Source organism: Tursiops truncatus, chromosome 20, assembly GCF_011762595.2.
Source record: "Tursiops truncatus isolate mTurTru1 chromosome 20, mTurTru1.mat.Y, whole genome shotgun sequence".
Lineage (NCBI taxonomy): Eukaryota > Metazoa > Chordata > Mammalia > Artiodactyla > Delphinidae > Tursiops > Tursiops truncatus.
Window position 1 is genome coordinate 36,217,412 of NC_047053.1, and position 19,561 is coordinate 36,236,972.

The window sequence follows — 19,561 nt, forward strand, 5'->3', positions numbered from 1 at the left end:
TGCTCCAGGACATGCTCCTATTAGCCTAAAATTCAGTTCATGTAACTCGTTAGGGACGATGGGGGTCCACCTAAATTCACCTCCAGGCCCCTTCTCCCTTTCCAGGCCATGTTCCCAGCCTCTTCACTCTCTTGGAGTTCTGGGATTCCTGAATTATCCATGAAAGTTCTTGGCTGGGCTCTGCCTCTGGTTCTAGGTGAACTCTTGTCCATTCCAAGCTGCCCCATGCTACCCTAAGTCAGGGAGAGGGTCTTCCCTCCCTATTTGACAATGAGAGATCCCAGATCCAAAATGTGAATTCTATTGGACCCTCCTGGTGGTTCCAAGTTGAGAAGTAACTGAAAAGGAGACAAAGGAAAGGGAGGAGGGACAGGGCTCCAGCAGAGGAGGAGAGACCCGCTTCAGCTGCCAGAGTAGCCAGGAAGACTGCTGGGGAGCTCTGCAGGAGGGACCATGTGAAGGGGAGAGTGTGTGTGTGTGTGTGTGTGTGTGTGTGTGTGTGTGTGTGTGTGTGTCAGGTCTTAAAAGTGGTACTTCTTTCTCTCCCACCATGTCCATGGAGGAAACAAAAGGAGGGGGTTGGAATTTGGAGAGTTCCAGCCATCCCAGCTCTCTCCCCTGGCGATGCTCTCATTTCCTCCATCCTGAAAGAACCACTTTTGTCCCTCTCCCACCACCTGGCCAACCTCTGGGGAGGGAAGGATGTCCTGCTCCTCCCCACCCCGATCCCCACCCCCACCCTCAGCTGCCTCTTCCAGCTGAAATCCTCCTTTCCTGGCAGACCTCAGAGACTCAGATCTCAGCCCCACCACTCCCCCAGGAGAGCCGGGGGCCACTGTTTCCTGGATTATCCTAGAAGCTTCCGAGGCCGTGAGGACTTGGCAGCATCCCTGCCCGAGTCTCTCACCTCCCACTCTGGCTCTGACTGTTGCCTCCTTTATAAAGCTTGGCTCTTCCATCACCCCCACTTGCCCCTCACTGCCGCTGCCAACTCTGGGCTCCATGGACTGGTAAGAGGGGCTGTTCCCTGTCCAGTTCAGGGGACAAGAGGATCAGGTCTTCACTCTAAAGTGGGGATCATTGAGAAGGGGTTAAAAGGCTTGATTCTCTCTGTACTGGGGAGGGGGACGTAAGAGGGAGATAGTGGATGCATGGAGAACGAAAGAGGGTTCCTTGAGGTCTCTGGACTGGGCTGAGATCTGAGGGAGAAGTAGAGTGGTGATTCACCACTTTCACCGGTTATAGATGACTGGGGACTTCATTCTGAGGAAAAAGATGGGCTAATATAACAGACATACAGGGCACACACTCACCACATGGAAGTTCATGCATGAGAGCATATCTGCAGAAGTCATAAGGGAGAAACCGCTGTGCATGGCCTGTGGGTAACACCCTTTATGATGGAGGAGAGAGGACAGACACCCCACATTCAAGCCCCAAAGGTACACACTGGTGGGTAGGTACACACTGGTGTGGTGGTTACACACAGGCATGGTGGGTACACACACATCTGTAGATACACACACACACACATACACACACACACACACACACACACACACACACACACACACACACAAATGCACTAGCCTCAGCTGGGCTCATCTTTCAGACCAAGAGTGGTTGCGATGCTATAGGGACGTTTGGGTTTATAATAGAATTGGTACTCAGGGTAGTGCTTGGCCCTGGGTAGACCCTCAGTAAGTGTTAGTTCAGTGAATAAAGGATGAACGAAAGAAAACCATTTGGCTCCAGCTCTGGACCTTGTCCAGTTTCCCAGGAGACTTGAAGAGTGTGGGGGAGAGGAGGGGATATGAGGAAGGTGTTAGTGTCCGTGATCACCAGCTCGCAGCTGGCTGAGTGCAGCCTGGAAGCGGGGGATGGGAGAAGAGAAGCGTGAGCCACTAGGAGACCAGGAATCAGGAGACTGGGGTTCTGCTCCCTGCTCTGCTTCTAACTTGTGTGACTTTGAGCTACTTGCCTCCTTGTTCTGGGGTTTAATTTCCCCTACTAGCAAAATGAGGGTTTGCACTGGACAATTTTTATGGGCAGAACAGTTGATAGTGTTCTGCACTATAAGAATGCAGATATCTATATTCTTATAGTCCAATCTCCATGGAGGGACAGTTGAGGTTTGGAAGAGACCACAGCAATCCAATCCAACATGGGACCAGTTTGTCCTATCTTAGTAACAGGATCTTGATGGCTTTGATCTGGGGAATAGTTTAAAAATGTCGTCCTCTCCACCTTCAGGATATAGGGGAGCCGGACTGCCAGGGCCATCACTGCTGCCATAGTGAGGCCGGATGGGACAGCAGGCAGAACGTGTGCTTTAGAGCCTGACAGATCTGGACTCAGTCTCCTTCTGTCTCTTAACAGCTCTGTAATCTTGGGCAGGTCATTTAACTTCTTTAATCCTCGGCTTCCTCATCTGTACAATGGGGGCACAATAACAACTACTTTGCTCCATGCTCACAAAAATTAGAGATATTTGTGTGAAGCACCTGGAACGTAGTAGGTGCCCAATAAATAAATGCTGGTTACTATAAGCATGGAGACCAATAAGGCTGCTCCAGGTACAAAGTGGATTGCTGACTAAAATGAGGCATGAGAAGCAGAGGGGCAGCAAGAATGGGAGACAGACACTTGTGGCAAAATCTGTCCGTTTACCCCTTTAGTGGAATGAGGGAAAGGAGTAGAAATGGCCCAAGTCCCGGGCAGATCTCAGTGGGCTGCATGGTTCAACTTTGAGGTGAGATGAGAACATGGCAGTGGGCAGTGGTGATCTTGGCAGTCACGTCAACAGATCATGAGCACCATTAAGTAAGGAAACATCTAGAAAGTGGGAAATGGAAAGGGCTGGAATCAAAGGAACAAAAGCAGAGGGGTATCTGGAAGAAAAGAAAGTGCCCTGAGTCAGAGGCAGAAACCCAGGCAGTGCAGGACGTCAGAGCAGCTGAGTTTTCTGAGACAACTGCGTTGCGGTTGAATTTCATGCTGATGAGTGCCAGGCAGATGGAGGGTCTTTGCTTCTGGGAAACCCGGGTGGCTGCGGGTCAGGACCAGGTGGGGTGAAAGGGGGGTGGCATGTCTACTGTCCAGGGGCTGGATCCCTTTCCATCTTCTTTCCAGGAAAAGATGGAAGGAGCTAGGAAGACAAAACAATCTGGTGCCTATAAATAAATGGGAGAGGGGGCTCAGGTTTCCCATTGAGAGTCAGATCCTTGCTCAGGTGTTAGCACCTTAAGAGCTGCAGCTTTGGGGAACAGCCAGAGGCCAGCGGGCTGCAGGGAGGAGGAGGAGGAAGAGAATGCTTAGGGGTCGAATCAGACTTAACCCAGGAATTCGAGTAGCAGGCTCTGCAATGTGAGCCCGTAACTCTGTTCCGGACACGGCTGGGAACTGAGGTGCAAAACCAACTAAGTCAAGATTTGCAGGCTGAGTGCACGGAGATAAAACCGTATGGACAGAGAGGGCTGTGGATTTAGCCGTGGCCACAAAGTCCCAGAGCGCTTCTTGAGAATCTACATCTCAGGGGCCCAAGAGTCGGGAATGAAATCTGACTGATCTGAAAGTACAATCCCTGACATCTGGGAGGCACCTCGCGTCTTCCCAAGTGCCTGTCCTCTACCCCGCAGGGCGGCTGCTCTAACCGCATTTCACCCACGAGGAAACTGAGGCTCAGAGCAACCTCATCTGCCAGGTCAGCTTAGCAAATGCAGGGCTGGAGCTAGAATGTTGGTCTGTCAACTTCTAGCCCAAAGATCTTTGTGACTATACATTTATCCAACAAACATTTGCTGGGAACCGACTTATTTAATAATTATAACGCTACCAACGATATCTTCCCTTTACTCTGAGCTTACCAGGGGCCCCACAGGCTAAGTGTTTTAAGAACATCAATTCCTTTAAGCCCCAGGAAACCCTCCCAACTTGTACTCAGGTTGTCCAGATGAGGAAACTGAGTCTTACAAAAGAGGGATTTGCACAGATGAATCAGACCCTGATTCTGGATACGAGAATGTGTATGTTTGGTGGGGGGAACCATACACAAAAAGATCGATTTTCAAGTGGCTTGTGGATGAGTTTAGCCGTTTAATAGTCGCACTTCGTATTCAGGACAGGTAAACCAACGGTGGTGGAATCGGGGCTGTACCCGCGGAAACGAATCAGCCTAAGTTCTGCTCGGGCTGTACGAAATAGACTGTAAAGACAAAAACGAAATTAAAAAAGCAGATGGCAGAGTCCGTAGGGAAAGCCAACCGAGGCAGCGAAAAAAATTAGGAAGTTTATCAGAGTGCCCCCTGCAACAAGAGTCACTTCAGGAGGTCAAAGCGGCCGGTTCGGGGAGGCATCCACCGGGAAGGGAGTTTCGTACCCGGTCGCACAGGCCATTCCTGGCGGGGAAGGAGAGGGGAACACCCCTACCCACCGCGCTGGATATCTCAACCAACTCTGATCTTGAGAGAAGTTTTTAGGTGGGCGTCGCAAACGCCCTGAAATTCCGCACTGTGTTGCAGACGGTTGCACTGTGTATGTGCATTTGCTTTTCTCAAAGGAATCCAAGACCCTTCCCCAAAATTATGAACCTTGGGTTTAGACATTCAGATGAGAATAGGGAAGGAATGGTGGCAAGAGGTCGCGCAAATGTTTGCAGAAGTGTCCTTTCCCAGGGCTATCCCGGCTCCTGCCCCATCTTTCAGAGCCGGGGGCGAGGGTGGCTGGGCGCAGGCTGAGCACCTCTGGGACCGAAGGGAGCTCGGGTGTATTGGAGAGGCGGACCTGGGAGGCGCTGGGGTTGCTGCCCAAGGGTAGATGGAGAGTGAGGGCTGAGGCGCAGATAGAGACGGGCCAGATGGATGGGGAGAGGAGGAGGTTACTCTAAAAAAGGTGAGTGGCCAGAGAAAGAGAGCCGGGCAGCAAGAGAGAGAGAAAGGACCGGGGAAGGTGCTGGTGGTGCAAAGAAGCGGCGGGAGGAATGGTGAAGGAGGGCAGCGGCCAAGACCAGCTTCTCACGGCCCAGGTCTGGGTGTAGACCGGACACATCCTTGGCGCTCAATCCTGTTTCCTTCTATCCTCTCAGTTCTGGGGCAGCGCTGCCCGACTGGGGCGGGTGGGTGGAGGGCCGTGGAGGCAAACGGCGCCCTAGGTTGACTCGGTATCACCCCCAGGACCCGCCCCCTCCTCCATTCCCGCAGGGTCAGAGTCCTGGGTGCCCGCCAAACCGAGACAGCTCGAGGGCAGTTTTCCACTCGATGGGGCGGGCCCCAGAACCTGGGAAACACTCCGCCCAGGCCCCTCGCCCCAGCAGTGCAGGGGCCAGGGAGGAGGGAGGGAGGGGGCAGGGTGCCACCTAGATAGCGATTCCCTCCGCCCGCCCCCTCCCCGCTGGCCCGGCCCGGCTCGGCCTCTGGTCCGGCAGAGCCCGCAAGGGTTAAAGGCGGCCACAGGTGAGGTGGGCGGGGCCGCGAATTCGGGAAAAAGGAGCGCAGGGCCGAGGATGAAGGCAGAGAGAGCGGTGAGTCACGGGCGGAGCTGTCCTCGCTCGCTCGCTCGCTCGCCGGCTCCCGCCCGCCCTCCGCCCTCCCGCCGCCTCTCTCCGCCCCTCCTCCGTCGCCAGCCGCCGGGTCTTGTCGTGGCCCCCTCTTGCCCTCGGCTCCTGCCCCTCGCCTCTGGAGAGCCCAACGGCGCGCGAGGCCCAGGAGCGCCCGTCGGGAGGGCGCCAGCCTGCCGTGCCAGGCGCCCGAGCGCAGCCTCGAGGTAGGAACCCGGGTCAGGGCGGCGAGGGGTGCGCGCATCGGGGATCGTCTCGGAAAGACGCGCCCGGAACGCGCCACAGCCTCCTCTGGCCTCGGGGGAGGTGGTCTTAAAGAATCCGAGGGGTTTAGAGCCCCGGCGGAGTGAAAACGGGGCGGACGGGCGAGGCTAGAGACTGGGGAAACTGGAGCGACTGGGACAACTGGAGGATTGGAACCTTGAGGACCGGGAGTACGGAAGTCCTGACCACCTGAGCACCGGTGATGGGAGAGGCAGCCGGCGGAAGGGGGAAGGAGGGTGTCTCTACCAGCCTTCCCGCCTTGGGGAGAGGCAAGCAGGGGTACGCGCTCGGCTGTCTCCCTTCCCGAGGTCTCGGTAGCAGCCTAGTGCATCCCAGGATTGGGCTCCCTGGCCCTGTGGCGGGAGAGGCCACTCTGGAGCCTGGATCGTTAGCCTCCCCCCCCCCACCCCCGCCCCCAACCCCTGGGGCCGTTCCCAGGCGCCAAAAGCTATTAGGGTCCCAGGCCTCACTGCTCCCGCCCAGCCCCTGCTGGGCTGCCCCGCCTGGGCCTGAGGCTCCATTCCTGCCTCTTCACCCTGTTCCTTTCTTGTGGTGAGGCAGCAGGAGCCTGAGTAGGCGCCCCAATCCCCTTCTCCCTCCCTCTCCCAGACCACCAGGGCGACCTCCCTGGTCCCAGAAGCAGAAGGTGGTAGGGTCATCTGAATCCTGATTTAGGAAGGAAAAGTCCCTGCCCTAAACCACTGCGTCTCCTCCCTCATCATCAGAGAAGGCTCAGGCACCCAAACCCACATACTCCAGGCATCACAGCAGGGCTCGCAGACCTTAGGGAGAGGTGGTGAGACGAGGGGGAACTTCAAGCGACAGGTATGTGGTCCAGAGAGGGGTGGGGGGTTCTTTAGGTTCCCAGTGGTTTAGGGAAAGAGAAACAGACCAGGAATATACCGTATATACCTCTGGTTCACAGAGGTATATACAGTACATATTTACTGACTGAATGAATACATTTTTTTTCAAGTGACTTCTCCAAATATGGCCTCAGTTTTCTCTTCTCTAAAATAAGAGGACTGGCCTGGAGCAGTAGTTCTCAACACTTGGCTTCATGTTAGAATCATCTGGAGAGCTCCTAAAAATGATCCAGGCCTAGAATGCACGCCCTATATAATCTCTTCGGGTAAATTCTTCCTCTTAATTTCTGTGTGATTCCGGCTTTTCCTGTTGCTCCCCCCACTCTGTCCCCGAATCCCTTAAGGGGTGGCAATTTTATCTTCCCGAGCGTGCTGGTAAGCTCTTCTCTGGCCGACCCCTCCGAGCTTCACATCTGGTCTACCCTAGATTGGAGGAGGGCAGGGGTAGCAGCCAGGAAGCTGGCTGGGCACTGGTGTAGGTCAGGACAGGGAGGGGGGCTTAGTTTCTCTGGCGGGGAGAAGTCTTCTGGAAACTGACACTGCAGTTGCACCCCAGGGAGGTGAAGTCCCTGCCAGAGGGAAAGGGGCATGGGAGTGGGTTTGGTGGGGCTGAGGCAACCCAGCCAGGCAGGGAGCTGGGGTGAGTGGTGTAGAGCAGTGACATGCTTTTCTTCACTGAGCAGGCCTCAGGGATGGAAGGAGAGCTCTTTTTCCAAAACCTCAGAACCTGCTTTGGGCTTCGGGAAGTCAGGTCACTTTAGGCTTTGGGTTAGACCACCTCCCTCTCCCCAACTGCGTCCTGAGTTAAACTGGGGAAGCTGAGATGGGCCTAGATTCTCCATTTGGGCTGGCAGCAGATCTGTGGGTGGGCGGGCATGGGGGCAGGGGTTATGGGGCAATGCCACTGCCCCTCCCACTGGGCTGGGCAGCTACAGTGGTTCCAGCACTGTACTCTAGTTGTATCTGACTGACCTACTTGCCTGGGACCAGCCCAACTTCCAGGATGAGCTGGGTCCTATAGGAGGGATCACCTAGCGGAAGGTAGACTTCTGTCATCCTCTGCACCTCACACCCTCAACCCTTCCTAGCACCCCCAAGTTCTCTTAACCGATCTTTAGTCCCCACCCAGACAGGCCTTCCTCTTTTTCACCTGGGGATGGGAAAGAAGCATTTGACAGGGAAGGGAACTGGGCTAGGACGGGAAATGAGACGGTTACTTTCCTCACTTTACCTCATCTTTTCCTCCTTTAGGTCCCACCTGAGGTGCCCTTGACCATCCCTGTCCCCCACCCCACCCCGGATCCCGGCAATGCTAACCGCCGTCTGTGGCTCTCTGGGCAGCCAGCACTCGGACGCGCCTCCCGCCTCCCCGCCGCGCCTCGACCTGCAGCCTCTCCAAACATACCAGGGCCACACGAGCCCGGAGGCCGGGGACTACCCCTCCCCGCTGCAGCCTGGAGAGCTGCAGAGCCTCCCGCTGGGCCCAGAGGTGGACTTCTCACAGGGCTATGAGCTGCCGGGGGCCTCCTCTCGGGTAACCTGCGAGGACCTGGAAAGCGACAGTCCCTTGGCCCCGGGACCCTTTTCCAAGCTCCTGCAGCCGGACATGTCACACCATTATGAATCGTGGTTCCGGCCGACACACCCAGGCACCGAGGATGGCTCGTGGTGGGACCTTCATCCGGGTACCAGCTGGATGGACCTCCCCCACACTCAGGGCGCGCTGACCTCACCTGGCCACCCCGGGGCGCTTCAGGCTGGCTTGGGGGGCTACGTCGGAGACCACCAGCTTTGTGCCCAGCCGCCCCACCCACACCCGCACCATCTCCTCCCAGCCGCCGGAGGGCAGCACCTCCTCGGGCCTCCCGACGGGGCGAAGGCCTTGGAAGCAGCCGCCCCGGAATCCCAGGGGCTGGATACCAGTCTGGATGGGGCGGCCCGGCCCAAAGGCTCCCGGCGGTCAGTACCCCGCAGCTCAGGCCAGACCGTGTGCCGCTGCCCCAACTGCCTGGAGGCGGAGCGACTGGGGGCTCCGTGCGGGCCCGATGGGGGCAAGAAGAAGCATTTGCACAATTGCCACATCCCGGGCTGTGGGAAAGCCTACGCCAAGACATCGCACCTGAAGGCACACCTGCGCTGGCACAGCGGCGACCGCCCCTTCGTGTGCAACTGGCTCTTCTGCGGCAAGCGCTTCACGCGCTCCGACGAGCTGCAGCGCCACCTCCAGACCCACACCGGCACCAAGAAGTTCCCCTGTGCAGTCTGCAGCCGAGTCTTCATGCGCAGCGACCACCTGGCCAAACACATGAAAACCCACGAGGGCGCCAAAGAGGAGGCTGCCGGGGCGGCGGCGGGAGAGGGCAAGGCCGGCGGAGCGGAGCCCTCCGGGGGCAAAGGCAAGCGCGAGGCCGAGGGCAGTGCGGCTCCCTCCAACTGAGCTCCTCGTCGCGCCTCCCCGTCCCGCCTCCCCGTTGGTCTCCCCTGGGGCCATCAGAAGAGAGCCCTCTGGCCTGATGCCCTTGTGGGGGTGGCTTGAGTAAGAGAAGGTGGTTATTTATTGAGAGGGAGGGAAAGTGGTGCGGGGGTCAGGGAGCCGGGTCGCTAGGGATTTCATAGTCTCTGGGTTTGGACAGGACGGACGCGTTTGACTGGGCAGGGAGGAGCTGCGCATGCCCATCGGTTCTCCCCTTCCTCGCTCTTTCACTCACGCCCCTGGGCTGGGGGGTTGGGGCGGACTACCCCTACGGTGGCTGGAGGGCCGAGGGGATAGGTTGGAGGATACGGCGCGTCCCCGGAGCAGAGAGGAGTGGGGCCGCCCCGGGCGCTCCGGGTAGCTGTCTGGACACGTCGTTAGCGCCTGGGAACCCGGACATAAAAGGGCCACTGGAGCCGCGCTGCAGCCCGGGTCCCTTTCATCCCCCTTAGAGTGCTTTACCCTGGGGTTTCCGGAGGGAGAGCTGAGATGGGGTAGCAGAGGCTGGGGGTCCCCCTAAGGGAGGAGTTTCTATCTGGCTGGGAGGATTGTCATCGCAGAAATAATGTCTCTGATGTGCCTCCTTATTAAGCCTTCCAGACCCGGGCTGATGGAGCCACGAGGGAAGAAGGGAAGAGGGCCAGAATGGGCGACAGCTTCCATCCAGAACTGTGGGGTGGAGGAGGGAGCTAGATGTGGAGGTTGAGCAAGGAAGTCTCCTCTAAAATGAGAGAAAGGGATTTGGTCAGGGAGTGGAACTAAGCCCTTCCCTCTCTAACTCTGATTCAGTCCTTAACTCTTGGTCTTTATAAAAGTAAAGTTCAGTAGTCCACTCTCATCTGTCACCCCAGGCAGGCCTTCAAGACTGCCAAGAGCCCTTGCTTCAGAATTGACGTAGTTCCTCACCCTTGGTGCCTGGCATTTGCCCTCCCCTTAGGGTTGGAAGGAAGAGGGTTACCTCGGTTGGGTGAGGGTAGGTGGGGGTGTCCCAGCAGAGGGACCTCCAGCGGTTCCTGCTCAGAGCGGAGGACTCTGTCCCTGCCTGGCCATCTGCTTGCAGAGAAGCTAAGCCCCACTCTTTCTTTAGCTCGACGCTCCCCTTTCGTGCTGCCTAAAAGCCTTGCCCCTCCTGTAGAGTGTGTTAGGAGGCTCCTCCCCATCTCATCTCTTGTGGGGCTCCCCTTCCATAGGAGGAAGTTGTCCTGTCACTGGAAGGGGCCTGCCTTCTGAGGTGATGTCCAGGAAGCTGTCCCTGTTCCCTTCTTTAGATGCTAGAAATACATCCTGTTGGTAATCCTGGAGTGGGGAACGTGGGGAGGGGGGAAGCCAGAAGAGGCTGAGCCAGGCAAAAGGAAAAAAGCTGATGGGGGCAGGGACTGACAGGCCACAGGAGCCTGGAACTAGTGGGCTTTCCCAGGCTCCAAGTAGAGGCCTTAAGATTCCCCCCGACCTCCCGTTTCCCTGCCTTTCTTTCTCCACCCAGAGCCCTGTGCAAGGATTAGTTGTGTATTGATTTTTTAAGTTATAAGCAAAGGGTATTTTATTTAATATTAGGACATGTGTGTTCATGTTTTGTGTACCTGTGTATGTGTGTGTTTCTGTGTGTGTGTGTGTTTCTCTACTGAGCCTGGGGTCTCCAGCCAGGGAGACCCCATCTTGTTCACCCCAGCCGAGGTCCTGGAGCCTAGGCCCACAGCATCTCTTCCTTCCTTGGGGATATCAGTCCAAGGATTGGGTGCTATTGGGAAGTGGGGCTGGGATCTGGGTGGGAATATGTTTGTGTAGAAGAGAGCCCTTCTTAAGAGGGATGGGGTGACTCTCCCTGAAGGACGCATGGGCCTGGGGTAGGTGAAGAAGTAATGTCCTTTCTTTATGCTCCCTCTTCCCCTACCTCCTGCTAATCCGACCAGAGGTCCCTTTCCTTGCTGAGAGGGCTGGGGGCAGAAGAGAGTTGGCAGTGCCTGCAAGTTGCCTAGCCAGGTGGATGAGGGGGAGAGAGGGAGGGCACTGTGGGTGTGAGATGCCGTTTTCCTCCAGCTGAGGAACCAGCCACCTCTCCCTTTGCTACTAGGACAGCCTTTCCCAGTGACCATCCTCAGGGGAACTCCCAAATGTGCGTTGGGGAGAGGACAGCACGGATATTCCCCCCATGGAGGCCCCGAGCTCTAAGGTGTGCTGGTGAGGGCTTTGGATAGGTTTTCTTCTGCTCCCCTCTTTTATAGATCTAGGTTGCTTGGCTGTCTGCCCCCTTCTAGGCAGCCCCCTAGAGGAGAAATGTAGGATTTTTTTTTTTCTTTAAGTGCTGTGAACCCATTTTGGGGGGGAGGAGGAGGAAGAAACAGCCTGTGTTTTTTATGCCGCAATAAAGTCATCAAACACATCACTGCTTCATTTGTCTTCCAGCTCTGGTTTCCTTTTTGACTCATGGTGTCTCAGCAGCAAGGACCAGGCTGGCTGCAGGGTGGGGTGGACACTTCTCTTTGATCCTGCAGCCCTGGGCAGCCTCACCTCCCTTTGTTTGGGGGCAGAGCTGAGCTGATTGAAGGGTCTGATCCTGCCCGGAGGTTGTTGATGCAGAAGGAGGGTGGCGCTCCCTCGGGGTTGGTAGCTGGGCTGACTGTCCCTCCCTGGTCTTCTCCTGTGGAGATGAAAAGGTTCTAGATATTTCCTTCCTCTTCCACATGGAAGCCCCCTCTTTCGCCTCCCCTGCCAAGAAGGCCAGTTCCCTGCCTTCCCACAGATGGCCAGCCCCTTGGCCCCCTCACCCCACCCCCGTGGGTGTGTGCCTGTCCATCAGGCCTTCTGGCTCTGAGAGAGGCGGGGGTGACTGACAGCGATTTCTTCACCCAGGATGATCCCTATCAGGGACAAGGTGATGAAAGGCAGCCAAGATATCTGATGGGCTCCCACCCAGCTGAAAAGCATGAGGGAAAGGTTCCTAGCGCAACTCCCAGCTAGAGACCTGCCACAGTTATGCAACCACGGTGTGCACAGAATTTCCTCACTGGACCCATCGGGAACCCCCGGATATGCACACTTTCCCAGGCTGCTCAAACGCCTGGTGCGCAGTTGGTGCCTAACACACGTCAGATGAGTAAACGCCTCATGGCTCCAGAGCCCCGAACCTAGGAAAGTTGACAGGGTCAGTTTTTGGCGCCAAGGGGGCAGAGTAGGGTATTACGTTCCTTCACCTTTCCATCCTACATCTTGGCCAAAATTATCATCTACCCCAGTGGGATTCCTGTTTCCCCCCACTCTAACCCTAACCCAATTTCTCAGAGCCAAATATGGTACCCAGGCTGGCCCATTCCACCACTTGTTTGGGAGAGTGTGGGGTCACAAAGTTTCTTAAATGGGGGCATCAGAATGGTTTAGGGGTTACAGAGGAAAGCAGACCACTTGAGGGGGCCAAATGTTTGTTTCTGTCTGCCTGGGTGGAGGAGGGACAGGCGTGTTACGGGGACCTCAGGCCCACCCCACTCCCTGGGGCTCCGCTTTTGTCTTCCTGGTTCTGGGGGACTTAGACCCCAGGAGCCTGGCGAGTCCTCTCCTGCTCTCCCCCATTGCTGCCCCCAGGGACAGGAGGGCAGCTGTGGGGCCGGCTGGGCCTGTCTGGGCAGGGCTGGGACTGCCCCTCCTCCCCTCGCAGATCCTTCTGCCTCTCACTGCTGTGGCCTCTCCCGTTGCGGAGCACAGGCTCCGGACGCGCAGGCTCAGCGGCCATGGCTCACGGGTCCAGCCACTCCGCGGCATGTGGGATCTTCCCGGATCGGGGCACGAACCCGCGTCCTCTGCATCGGCAGGCGGACTCTCAACCACTGCGCCACCAGGGAAGCCCTGACCTGCGTTCTTATCGGGGGCCTTTGGTGGGGCCCTGACGCTCACTTGCTCGCTCTGACGGCAATGCTGCCTGGCTGCAGCCACAACCGCCCCCCCTGCCCCGAGGCCAGCTCCGACCCCTCAGTTCTGGCACCCCTGGCAGGACAGTCCTGGAGGGGCTGAGAGGGAGTTTGGGAAGTCAAAACACCTGGGCTGGCCCTCTGGGCAACGTCTCTGAGTCACCCTCTCCTCTCCTGGGAAGTGGGAATAGAATCCCTCTAGGGTGGGTGAGTGAAGTCAGGAATGGGAAAGTGACGGAGGAACCTGCAGCCAGGGGACTGCAGCCTGGGACTGTGCTGTCCTGCCCGGTCCTGCCCCCCAGCGGGCAGCTGGGGAAGTTCAGGATGTGAACCGGCTTTCAGGTCAGCCACCTCGGGGATTCACGTTTATCACCACACAGTCTTGATGTTTGCTTCTGGAATGACGTCCAATGGCAACCTCCCGACCCCCACCCCATACATCACACCAGAAGCAGCCTTCACCTCCCATTAATCCTTGCGAGTCTGGCTGCTCAGCACCTGAGCAGTGTAGGTTTGAAATGAATCTCAGGCGCCAAATAGTCCAGTTGCTCCCACCCGGTAGAGGGCATATCAGAGTCACCCATGGAGTTTTTCCAGATGTTCCACTTCACTCCCCAACATCCCACCGAATTATGTCCCTTGGGGGTGCAGTAGAGCAGCGCTTCTCAAACTTTACACCTGGCGGTCTTGTTAACATGCAGATTCCTATTCAGTAGGTTTGAGGTGGGGCCTGAGATTCTGCATTTTTAACAAGCTCCCAGATAACGCAGATGCTGGCAATCCGAGGACACTTGGAGAAGCAAAGTATTATCTTGTGTTGTGCAATGGGAGTTGCGTCGTTGAAAACTAATCCCTCCTCATCCCAACCACGGCTGAGAACCACTGATCTAGTCCAATGCCTTCACTTGCTACTGGAGGAACTGAGGCCCTGGCGGGTAAAGTGACCTGCCCGAAGAGACCCGCGGAGCTATATCATAGCAGGAGCAGGATGCGACGCCAGTCTGCACAGTTCCGGGTAGTGCTCTTCTCTGCCTCCAGCCCAGCTTCTAGGTCAACCTTCTGTGCAAGTGGCAGTCCCCTTTCTGAAAGTGAAGTCCATCTCCCTGGAGACAGCACCCTCTTGGGAATCATTCTTGTTTATCTAGAGGCAATCAGAAAATACCTCAGATTTCAGATGTCCCAACAGCCTTATCTGGGAGGTCTTCCCCGGCCATCACCCAGCACACCTGCCCGCAGCCTGCCTCCTGGGGAAACCTCGACCTCAGCCTTCATTCCCATCCCAGGAGTGACCACAGGCTGGGATGCTGTGGCCAGGGCTCCAATCAGCAGCCCTGATTGGTTGGCAGGGTGGATGTGGGAGAAGTATATAATCTGCCGTGTCTCCCCTCCCCCCTTTCCTGGACAGCTCCGTAGAGCAAGAGGGTGTGAGACGCATTCGCTTAAATGCTGGTTATGGAGATGGTTTACAGAGGAAAATGACCTGGGAAGCAGAACATTTGGGCTCGGAGTCTACCTCCACATGGATATGTGCCCCCTTGGCCAGGATTTCTCCTTTGCTGTTTCAGTTCCAAATCTTTGGGCTAGAAATTTCCAAATTTCCTTTCAAAGCTAACCTCCAGTGAGTTTGCGCACTGCGGGGCAGAATCGGCCTTTTGGAGGTCGGATGGATTTTGTGCCTATGTGCCTTAAAAAATGCATTAAATTATTCCTACACCTCCTGACCTGTGACCATTCTTTTTTTTTTTTTAGCATCTGTATTGGAGTATAATTGCTTTACAATGTGTTAGGTGCTGCTGTACAACAAAGTGAATCAGCTATATGTATACATATATCCCCATATCTCCTTTGTGTCTCCCTCCCACCCTCCCTATCCCACCCCTCTAGGTGGTCACAAAGCACCGAGCTGATCTCCCTGTGCTATGCGGCTGCTTCCCACTAGCTATCTATTGTACGTTTGGTAGGGTATATATGTCCATGCCACTCTCTCACTTCGTTCCAGCTTACCCTTCTCCCTCCTCGTGTCCTCAAGTCCATTCTCTACGTCTGCGTCTTTATTCCTGTGTGACCACTCTTATAGATCTATTTCCGAGGGGTTGGGGAGTGGGAGGTGGGAGATGGGGAGGAGTAGGAGGGACAGGACAGAGAGAGGATGCGGGGGAGGGGGCACCAGCCTGGCGTTGTACCTTTGTAATTCAAACCAAGTCACAAGTAGCTGAGGTTCTTCCGTCATCTCCGGATGCCCTAGCATTCCCCGTTCTCTAACAAATCAGCCAAGTTTTTCTTTCCTCCCCTTTCACGTGGGCTCCTTTCCACCCCCCAGCTCCCTCTCCCGACAGTGGCCCCATTGGAGGAGCTAGCGGATTCGTCGCAGCCTTTATCCGGCCTGAAAGCTGCGCCCGGGGTAGGGCAGGCAGCCAGCAGGACTCCGAAGGCCGCCTCGCTCCAAGAAGTGGTGCTGGCGCGCGCCCTGGTGGAAAATCAAGGAACTGCAGGTGCTCGATTCCGACTCCGCCCCCAGGCCCAAAGCCTTCCAGGTCATCTAGGAGCCTCCGCCCCTTGAGACCGACCTTACCCGAAGCGGAGCCAGTGGCGCTCGGGACGAGGCTGCGGATCCTGGAGGGAGAGAGGGTGAGGGGCATACAGTATTGGGGAAGCGAGAAACTGGCAGAAGAAGAGTGGCGTGCGATTCTTGGAGAGGGGTTGGGCAGCGAGGGAGACGCTCCCGCGACTGCCCTGAAGGGTCAGGACTTCTGGGAGAGCACGGCCCTCGGAGCATGCGGTCTGCGCCCGTCTGCTGGCTCCCAAGTCTGGAGCCTGGAGAGAGAGTGGGCGTCTCCGTCGCGCACGCCGGGCATCGAGTGTGCGTGCGGTGCTGAGCGTCCAACACCCGACGGCAGTGTCTTCCCTGAGTGTCTCACGTGTTGGGAGAAGGGCTCCCTAGGACTGCGCCCCGCTCAGGATAATGGAGAGGTGGCACGAGAGGGACACACTCATCTCCACCTCTCCGCAGATGGCATCGTGGAGCCCTGACACCCCATGTTCCTGCGACTGCTTTGTCTCGGTGCCCCCGGCCTCGGCCATCCCAGCTGTGATCTTTGCCAAGAACTCTGACCGGCCCCGGGAAGAGGTGCAGGAGGTGGTGTTTGTACCGGCAGGCACTCATGTCCCTGGGAGCCGGCTCCAGGTGGGTTAGACCTTATAGGGTGCTGGGAGTTGTGGCAGAACTAGGCGTTCTTCTAAGACCTTCCTCCTCTGCTCCCCAACCTGGGAAGCTGCCAGATGTGGTGAAATGAGCATGAGCGTTGAGTCTACCGACTGGAACCTAACCTATTATTTAGCCTCTGTCGACCTCAGTTCCCTCATCTGTAAAATGGGAATAATAAGACCTTCCGTGAAGGACTGTGTAAGGTGACGGGCATAAGTGCCACCACTTTATAGGTACCTCCTTTCTGAGTGGACTCTCCCTTTCTCCTCCCTTATCTCCAGTGCACCTACATTGAGGTGGAACAGGTGTCAAAGACCCATGCTGTGATCCTGAGCCGCCCTTCTTGGCTGTGGGGGGCTGAGATGGGTGCCAATGATCATGGTGTCTGCATTGGCAACGAGGCGGTGTGGACCAAGGAGCCAGTTGGGACAGGGGAAGCCCTGCTGGGCATGGATTTACTCAGGTGTGGACCCTGCCTCCCTCATCCCGTCAATATACCAGAAATCTGGGGCTGAGTACTGACCCAGGCCATCCTCCTTGCCCTGCCCCGAAGCCTGGTTCACAAGCGCCTCCCCCTTTCTGCCCACTTTGTCATCATCTCCAGGGAGGCTGTCCCTGCCCCGCCCCTCTCTTGGCCCCATCTCCACAGTCTGGTAAGGAGCTCCCAAGTGTGGCCATCTCTGGGCTTCTGCTGACCCAGAAATAGGACAGTGGTTTAAAATTTTTTTCAATAGAAGTAAAATTTTTTTCAAATGAAATCTCAGGGAGAATTTTGATTTGTAAAACCACTAAACATGGAGCAGCTCTGATTGAAGAGGTTGGAGGGCTCAGGGCACTTCTTTCTCCAAGAATATGTTTCAGTCCTTTTTATGAACCCCTTAGAGCACAGCTTGAAAACCACTGGCCTATATGTGCTTAATACAACCAATGTTGGCCGATTTTCTCTGTGACTTGGGCCTGTCACCAAACCTCTCTGGGCCTCTTCTGTCCACTGAAGCTCTGCCACCAGCCACTGATACCCCATCGCCCTCTGTCCCCTGGACTCTCTTTGTGTCAGGCTGGCTTTAGAACGTGGCAGCTCAGCCCAGGAGGCCTTGCACGTGATCACAGGCTTGCTGGAGCGCTACGGGCAGGGGGGCAGCTGCCGGGAGGACCCCATGCCATTCTGCTACCACAACACCTTCCTGCTGGCCGACCGGACTGAGGCATGGGTGCTGGAGACGGCGGGGAGGCTGTGGGCTGCGCAGAGGATCCAGGGTGAGGGGCCTGGCGCTGGGGCCTGCCTCCCAGAGGTGTTCCCCTTTTGGGGTGGGAACAGTGCTGGGGGCAGGGAAGGCCCGATCCAGGAGCAAATGTCTCGGGTGGTGGGGGCATCCAGGGAGATGGGAAATGAGTTCACTCAGGAACTTATCCTCCCCCCTCACTTGGTTGAGTCCTCTTGTGCTCCACCCTGCCGCTTCCTCTGGGGAGCCTTCCTGGACTTCCTGGTGGCCAGGTTTCTCCCTTAAACGCAAGCAGGTTCCTCTTCTTGATGCTCACCACAGCTGCAAGCTCACAGTTATTTCTGTGATCGGTTTGTCTGTCTCCCCTTCCACGAGGGTTGTCTGTTCCCTTCACCACTGTGTTCTCAGCACCTAGCTGAAACCCTGGCACAGGACAGGGGCTTAACGATAAACGAGCGACTCCCCATCTCCTCCGCAGAGGGGGCCCGCAACATCTCCAACCAGCTGAGCATCGGCACGGACATCTCAGCAGAACACCCTGAGCTCCGGCCCCACGCCCGGGCCCAGGGCTGGTGGGATGGGCAGGGTGCCTTTGACTTTGCCCAGACCTTCTCCCTGACCCAGCAGCCTGTGCGCATGGAGGCTGCCAAGGCCCGCTTCTGGGCCGGGCAGGAGCTGCTGCAGCAAAGGCAAGGTCAGTGAGTGGATGGGGTGGGGGCCGGCCTCCCTCCCCTCCCACAGCTTCAGGGGGCTTAGTCTGAGGCCGGAGGGCCCCTTTCTGCCCTGGCAGGGGGCATCACGGCAGAGGCGATGATGGGCATCCTCAGGAGCAAGGAGAGTGGCATCTGTATGGACTCCGGAGGCTTCCGCACCACGGCCAGCATGGTGTCCGTGCTGCCCCAGGACCCCACACAGCCCTGTGTCCACTTCCTCACTGCCACGCCAGACCCGTCCCGGTGAGAGTGTGGGGAAGGCTGGGGAGACGGAAGGGTGCGATAGCCCTCAATCCTTCCATCCCTGTCCCATCAGGTCGGTGTTCAAACCTTTCATCTTCGGTGTGGGAGCGGCCCAGGTCCCCCAAGTGCTGTCCCCCACTTTTGGAGCACAGGACCCTGTTCGGAGCCTGCCTCGATTCCAGACTCAGGTGGATCGCCGGCACGCCCTCTACCGCGGACACCAGGTGGCCCTGGGGCTGATGGAGAGTGAGCAGGTAACCCCCAGGGAATCTCCCACTCCCAGCTGGGACTCTGGAAACGTGAGGGGACCTGGGAGTGGAGGAAAGACTGCAGAGCTGGGGAGAGGAGTCTCTCCCTTCAAAGCCAGCTGTCCAGGAGAATGTTGGGTGCTCTGTCCTTTCTCCTGCTTCTGTGAGACGGCAGCCACGCCCCCCTTCCGGAGGGAAGCCGGTCCCAGGGACTCAGCGCTACCTTTCCCGGGCAGGATCGTGGGCAGCAGCTCCGGCAGAAGCAGCGGGACCTGGAGCAGGAAGGCCTGGAGGCTGTGCGGGGGCTGCTGGCCAGGGAGTGGGCCCCACCGCCCCAGGAGCTGGGCGGCCTCTTCCAGGCCTTTGTGGAGAAGGAGAGCCGGGCATATGCCTGAGCCCGGCTCCTCCCGGCTTGGCCTGGGGTGCAGCGGGCTGCAGTGGGCACAGGACCCCTGGGGTAGAGGGACAGAGCAACCCCTTCACCGCCTCCGCCTTGTTCTGAGTGGCCGGGTCAGCCTTTGCCTTAATAAATGTGTTCTATTTCCTCGTTCAGTGTCCAGGGCCAGTGGGCGTGGGAGAGCCAAGAGAGGGCAAAGGGCAGCCCTGAGATGGCTGCAGGGCCTCTGGGTGCCTTGCTGGGCGGTGCATTCTTCTGACTTGGTGAAGGTCTTGGGGGGCCCTGTGGGGAGAGGAGGTGGCCGCTACGTGGGGAGGATTAGAACCGGCTTTTTGGTCCTTGACCTGAACCTCCGAAGGGCACTCCCTGGGGGGGCGGTGAGATGTGTGCCCCGCGAGATGGCCTGAGGCGGGGTGCCCGTCCCCTGGGTAGTTCCTGCAAGATCCTATTCTTTGGAATCAGGCTCTGTGTTCCTG

The 19,561-nt window shown here is 57.2% G+C and overlaps 2 protein-coding genes and 1 long non-coding RNA gene across 7 annotated transcripts; 2 read left to right on the forward strand and 1 right to left on the reverse strand.

Moving 5' to 3' along the window:
- The first annotated feature begins 5,332 nt into the window (after positions 1-5,332).
- Positions 5,333-11,537, forward strand: SP6 (Sp6 transcription factor). 3 transcript variants are annotated; one of them, XM_033847254.2, is made up of 2 exons: positions 5,333-5,760; positions 7,936-11,537. In XM_033847254.2, the coding sequence occupies exon 2, from the start codon at positions 7,994-7,996 to the stop codon at positions 9,119-9,121; it is 1,128 nt and encodes a 375-aa protein (XP_033703145.1). In that variant the 5' UTR covers positions 5,333-5,760; positions 7,936-7,993; the 3' UTR covers positions 9,122-11,537. The 3 variants fall into 3 exon arrangements, with proteins under 3 accessions (XP_033703145.1, XP_033703146.1, XP_073653697.1); XM_033847255.2 differs by lacking the exon at positions 5,333-5,760 and adding an exon at positions 5,789-6,097; XM_073797596.1 differs by lacking the exon at positions 5,333-5,760 and adding an exon at positions 6,123-6,643.
- LOC141277344 (uncharacterized) lies at positions 10,283-15,733 on the reverse strand. Of its 2 annotated transcripts, none has more exons than XR_012328582.1 (3): positions 15,629-15,733; positions 13,519-14,197; positions 10,283-11,795 (listed from the first exon to the last, which is right to left on the reverse strand). It is a non-coding gene; the product is annotated as an uncharacterized lncRNA (long non-coding RNA). The 2 variants fall into 2 exon arrangements; XR_012328583.1 differs by lacking the exon at positions 15,629-15,733 and adding an exon at positions 15,240-15,462.
- On the forward strand, positions 15,594-19,235 carry SCRN2 (secernin 2). Of its 2 annotated transcripts, XM_004311535.4 has the most exons (8): positions 15,594-15,684; positions 16,067-16,240; positions 16,543-16,724; positions 17,319-17,518; positions 17,963-18,178; positions 18,275-18,440; positions 18,514-18,694; positions 18,925-19,235. In XM_004311535.4, exons 2-8 carry the CDS (start codon positions 16,067-16,069, stop codon positions 19,081-19,083), a joined length of 1,278 nt encoding a protein of 425 aa, XP_004311583.3. In that variant the 5' UTR covers positions 15,594-15,684; the 3' UTR covers positions 19,084-19,235. The 2 variants fall into 2 exon arrangements, with proteins under 2 accessions (XP_004311583.3, XP_019780522.2); XM_019924963.3 differs by having other exon boundaries at positions 15,674-16,240.
- Positions 19,236-19,561: the final 326 nt, after the last annotated feature.

Excerpts from the sequence above, each read along its gene's own strand:
- SP6 (XM_033847254.2), top strand. The coding sequence starts at position 7,994 with ATGCTAACCGCCGTCTGTGGCTCTCTGGGCAGCCAGCACTCGGACGCG.
- SCRN2 (XM_019924963.3), top strand. The coding sequence starts at position 16,019 with ATGGAGAGGTGGCACGAGAGGGACACACTCATCTCCACCTCTCCGCAG. Across the intron at positions 16,725-17,318 it reads CTGGGCATGGATTTACTCAG|GCTGGCTTTAGAACGTGGCA; the intron begins GTGTGGACCCTG and ends TCTTTGTGTCAG. Across the intron at positions 18,695-18,924 it reads GGCTGATGGAGAGTGAGCAG|GATCGTGGGCAGCAGCTCCG; the intron begins GTAACCCCCAGG and ends TTTCCCGGGCAG.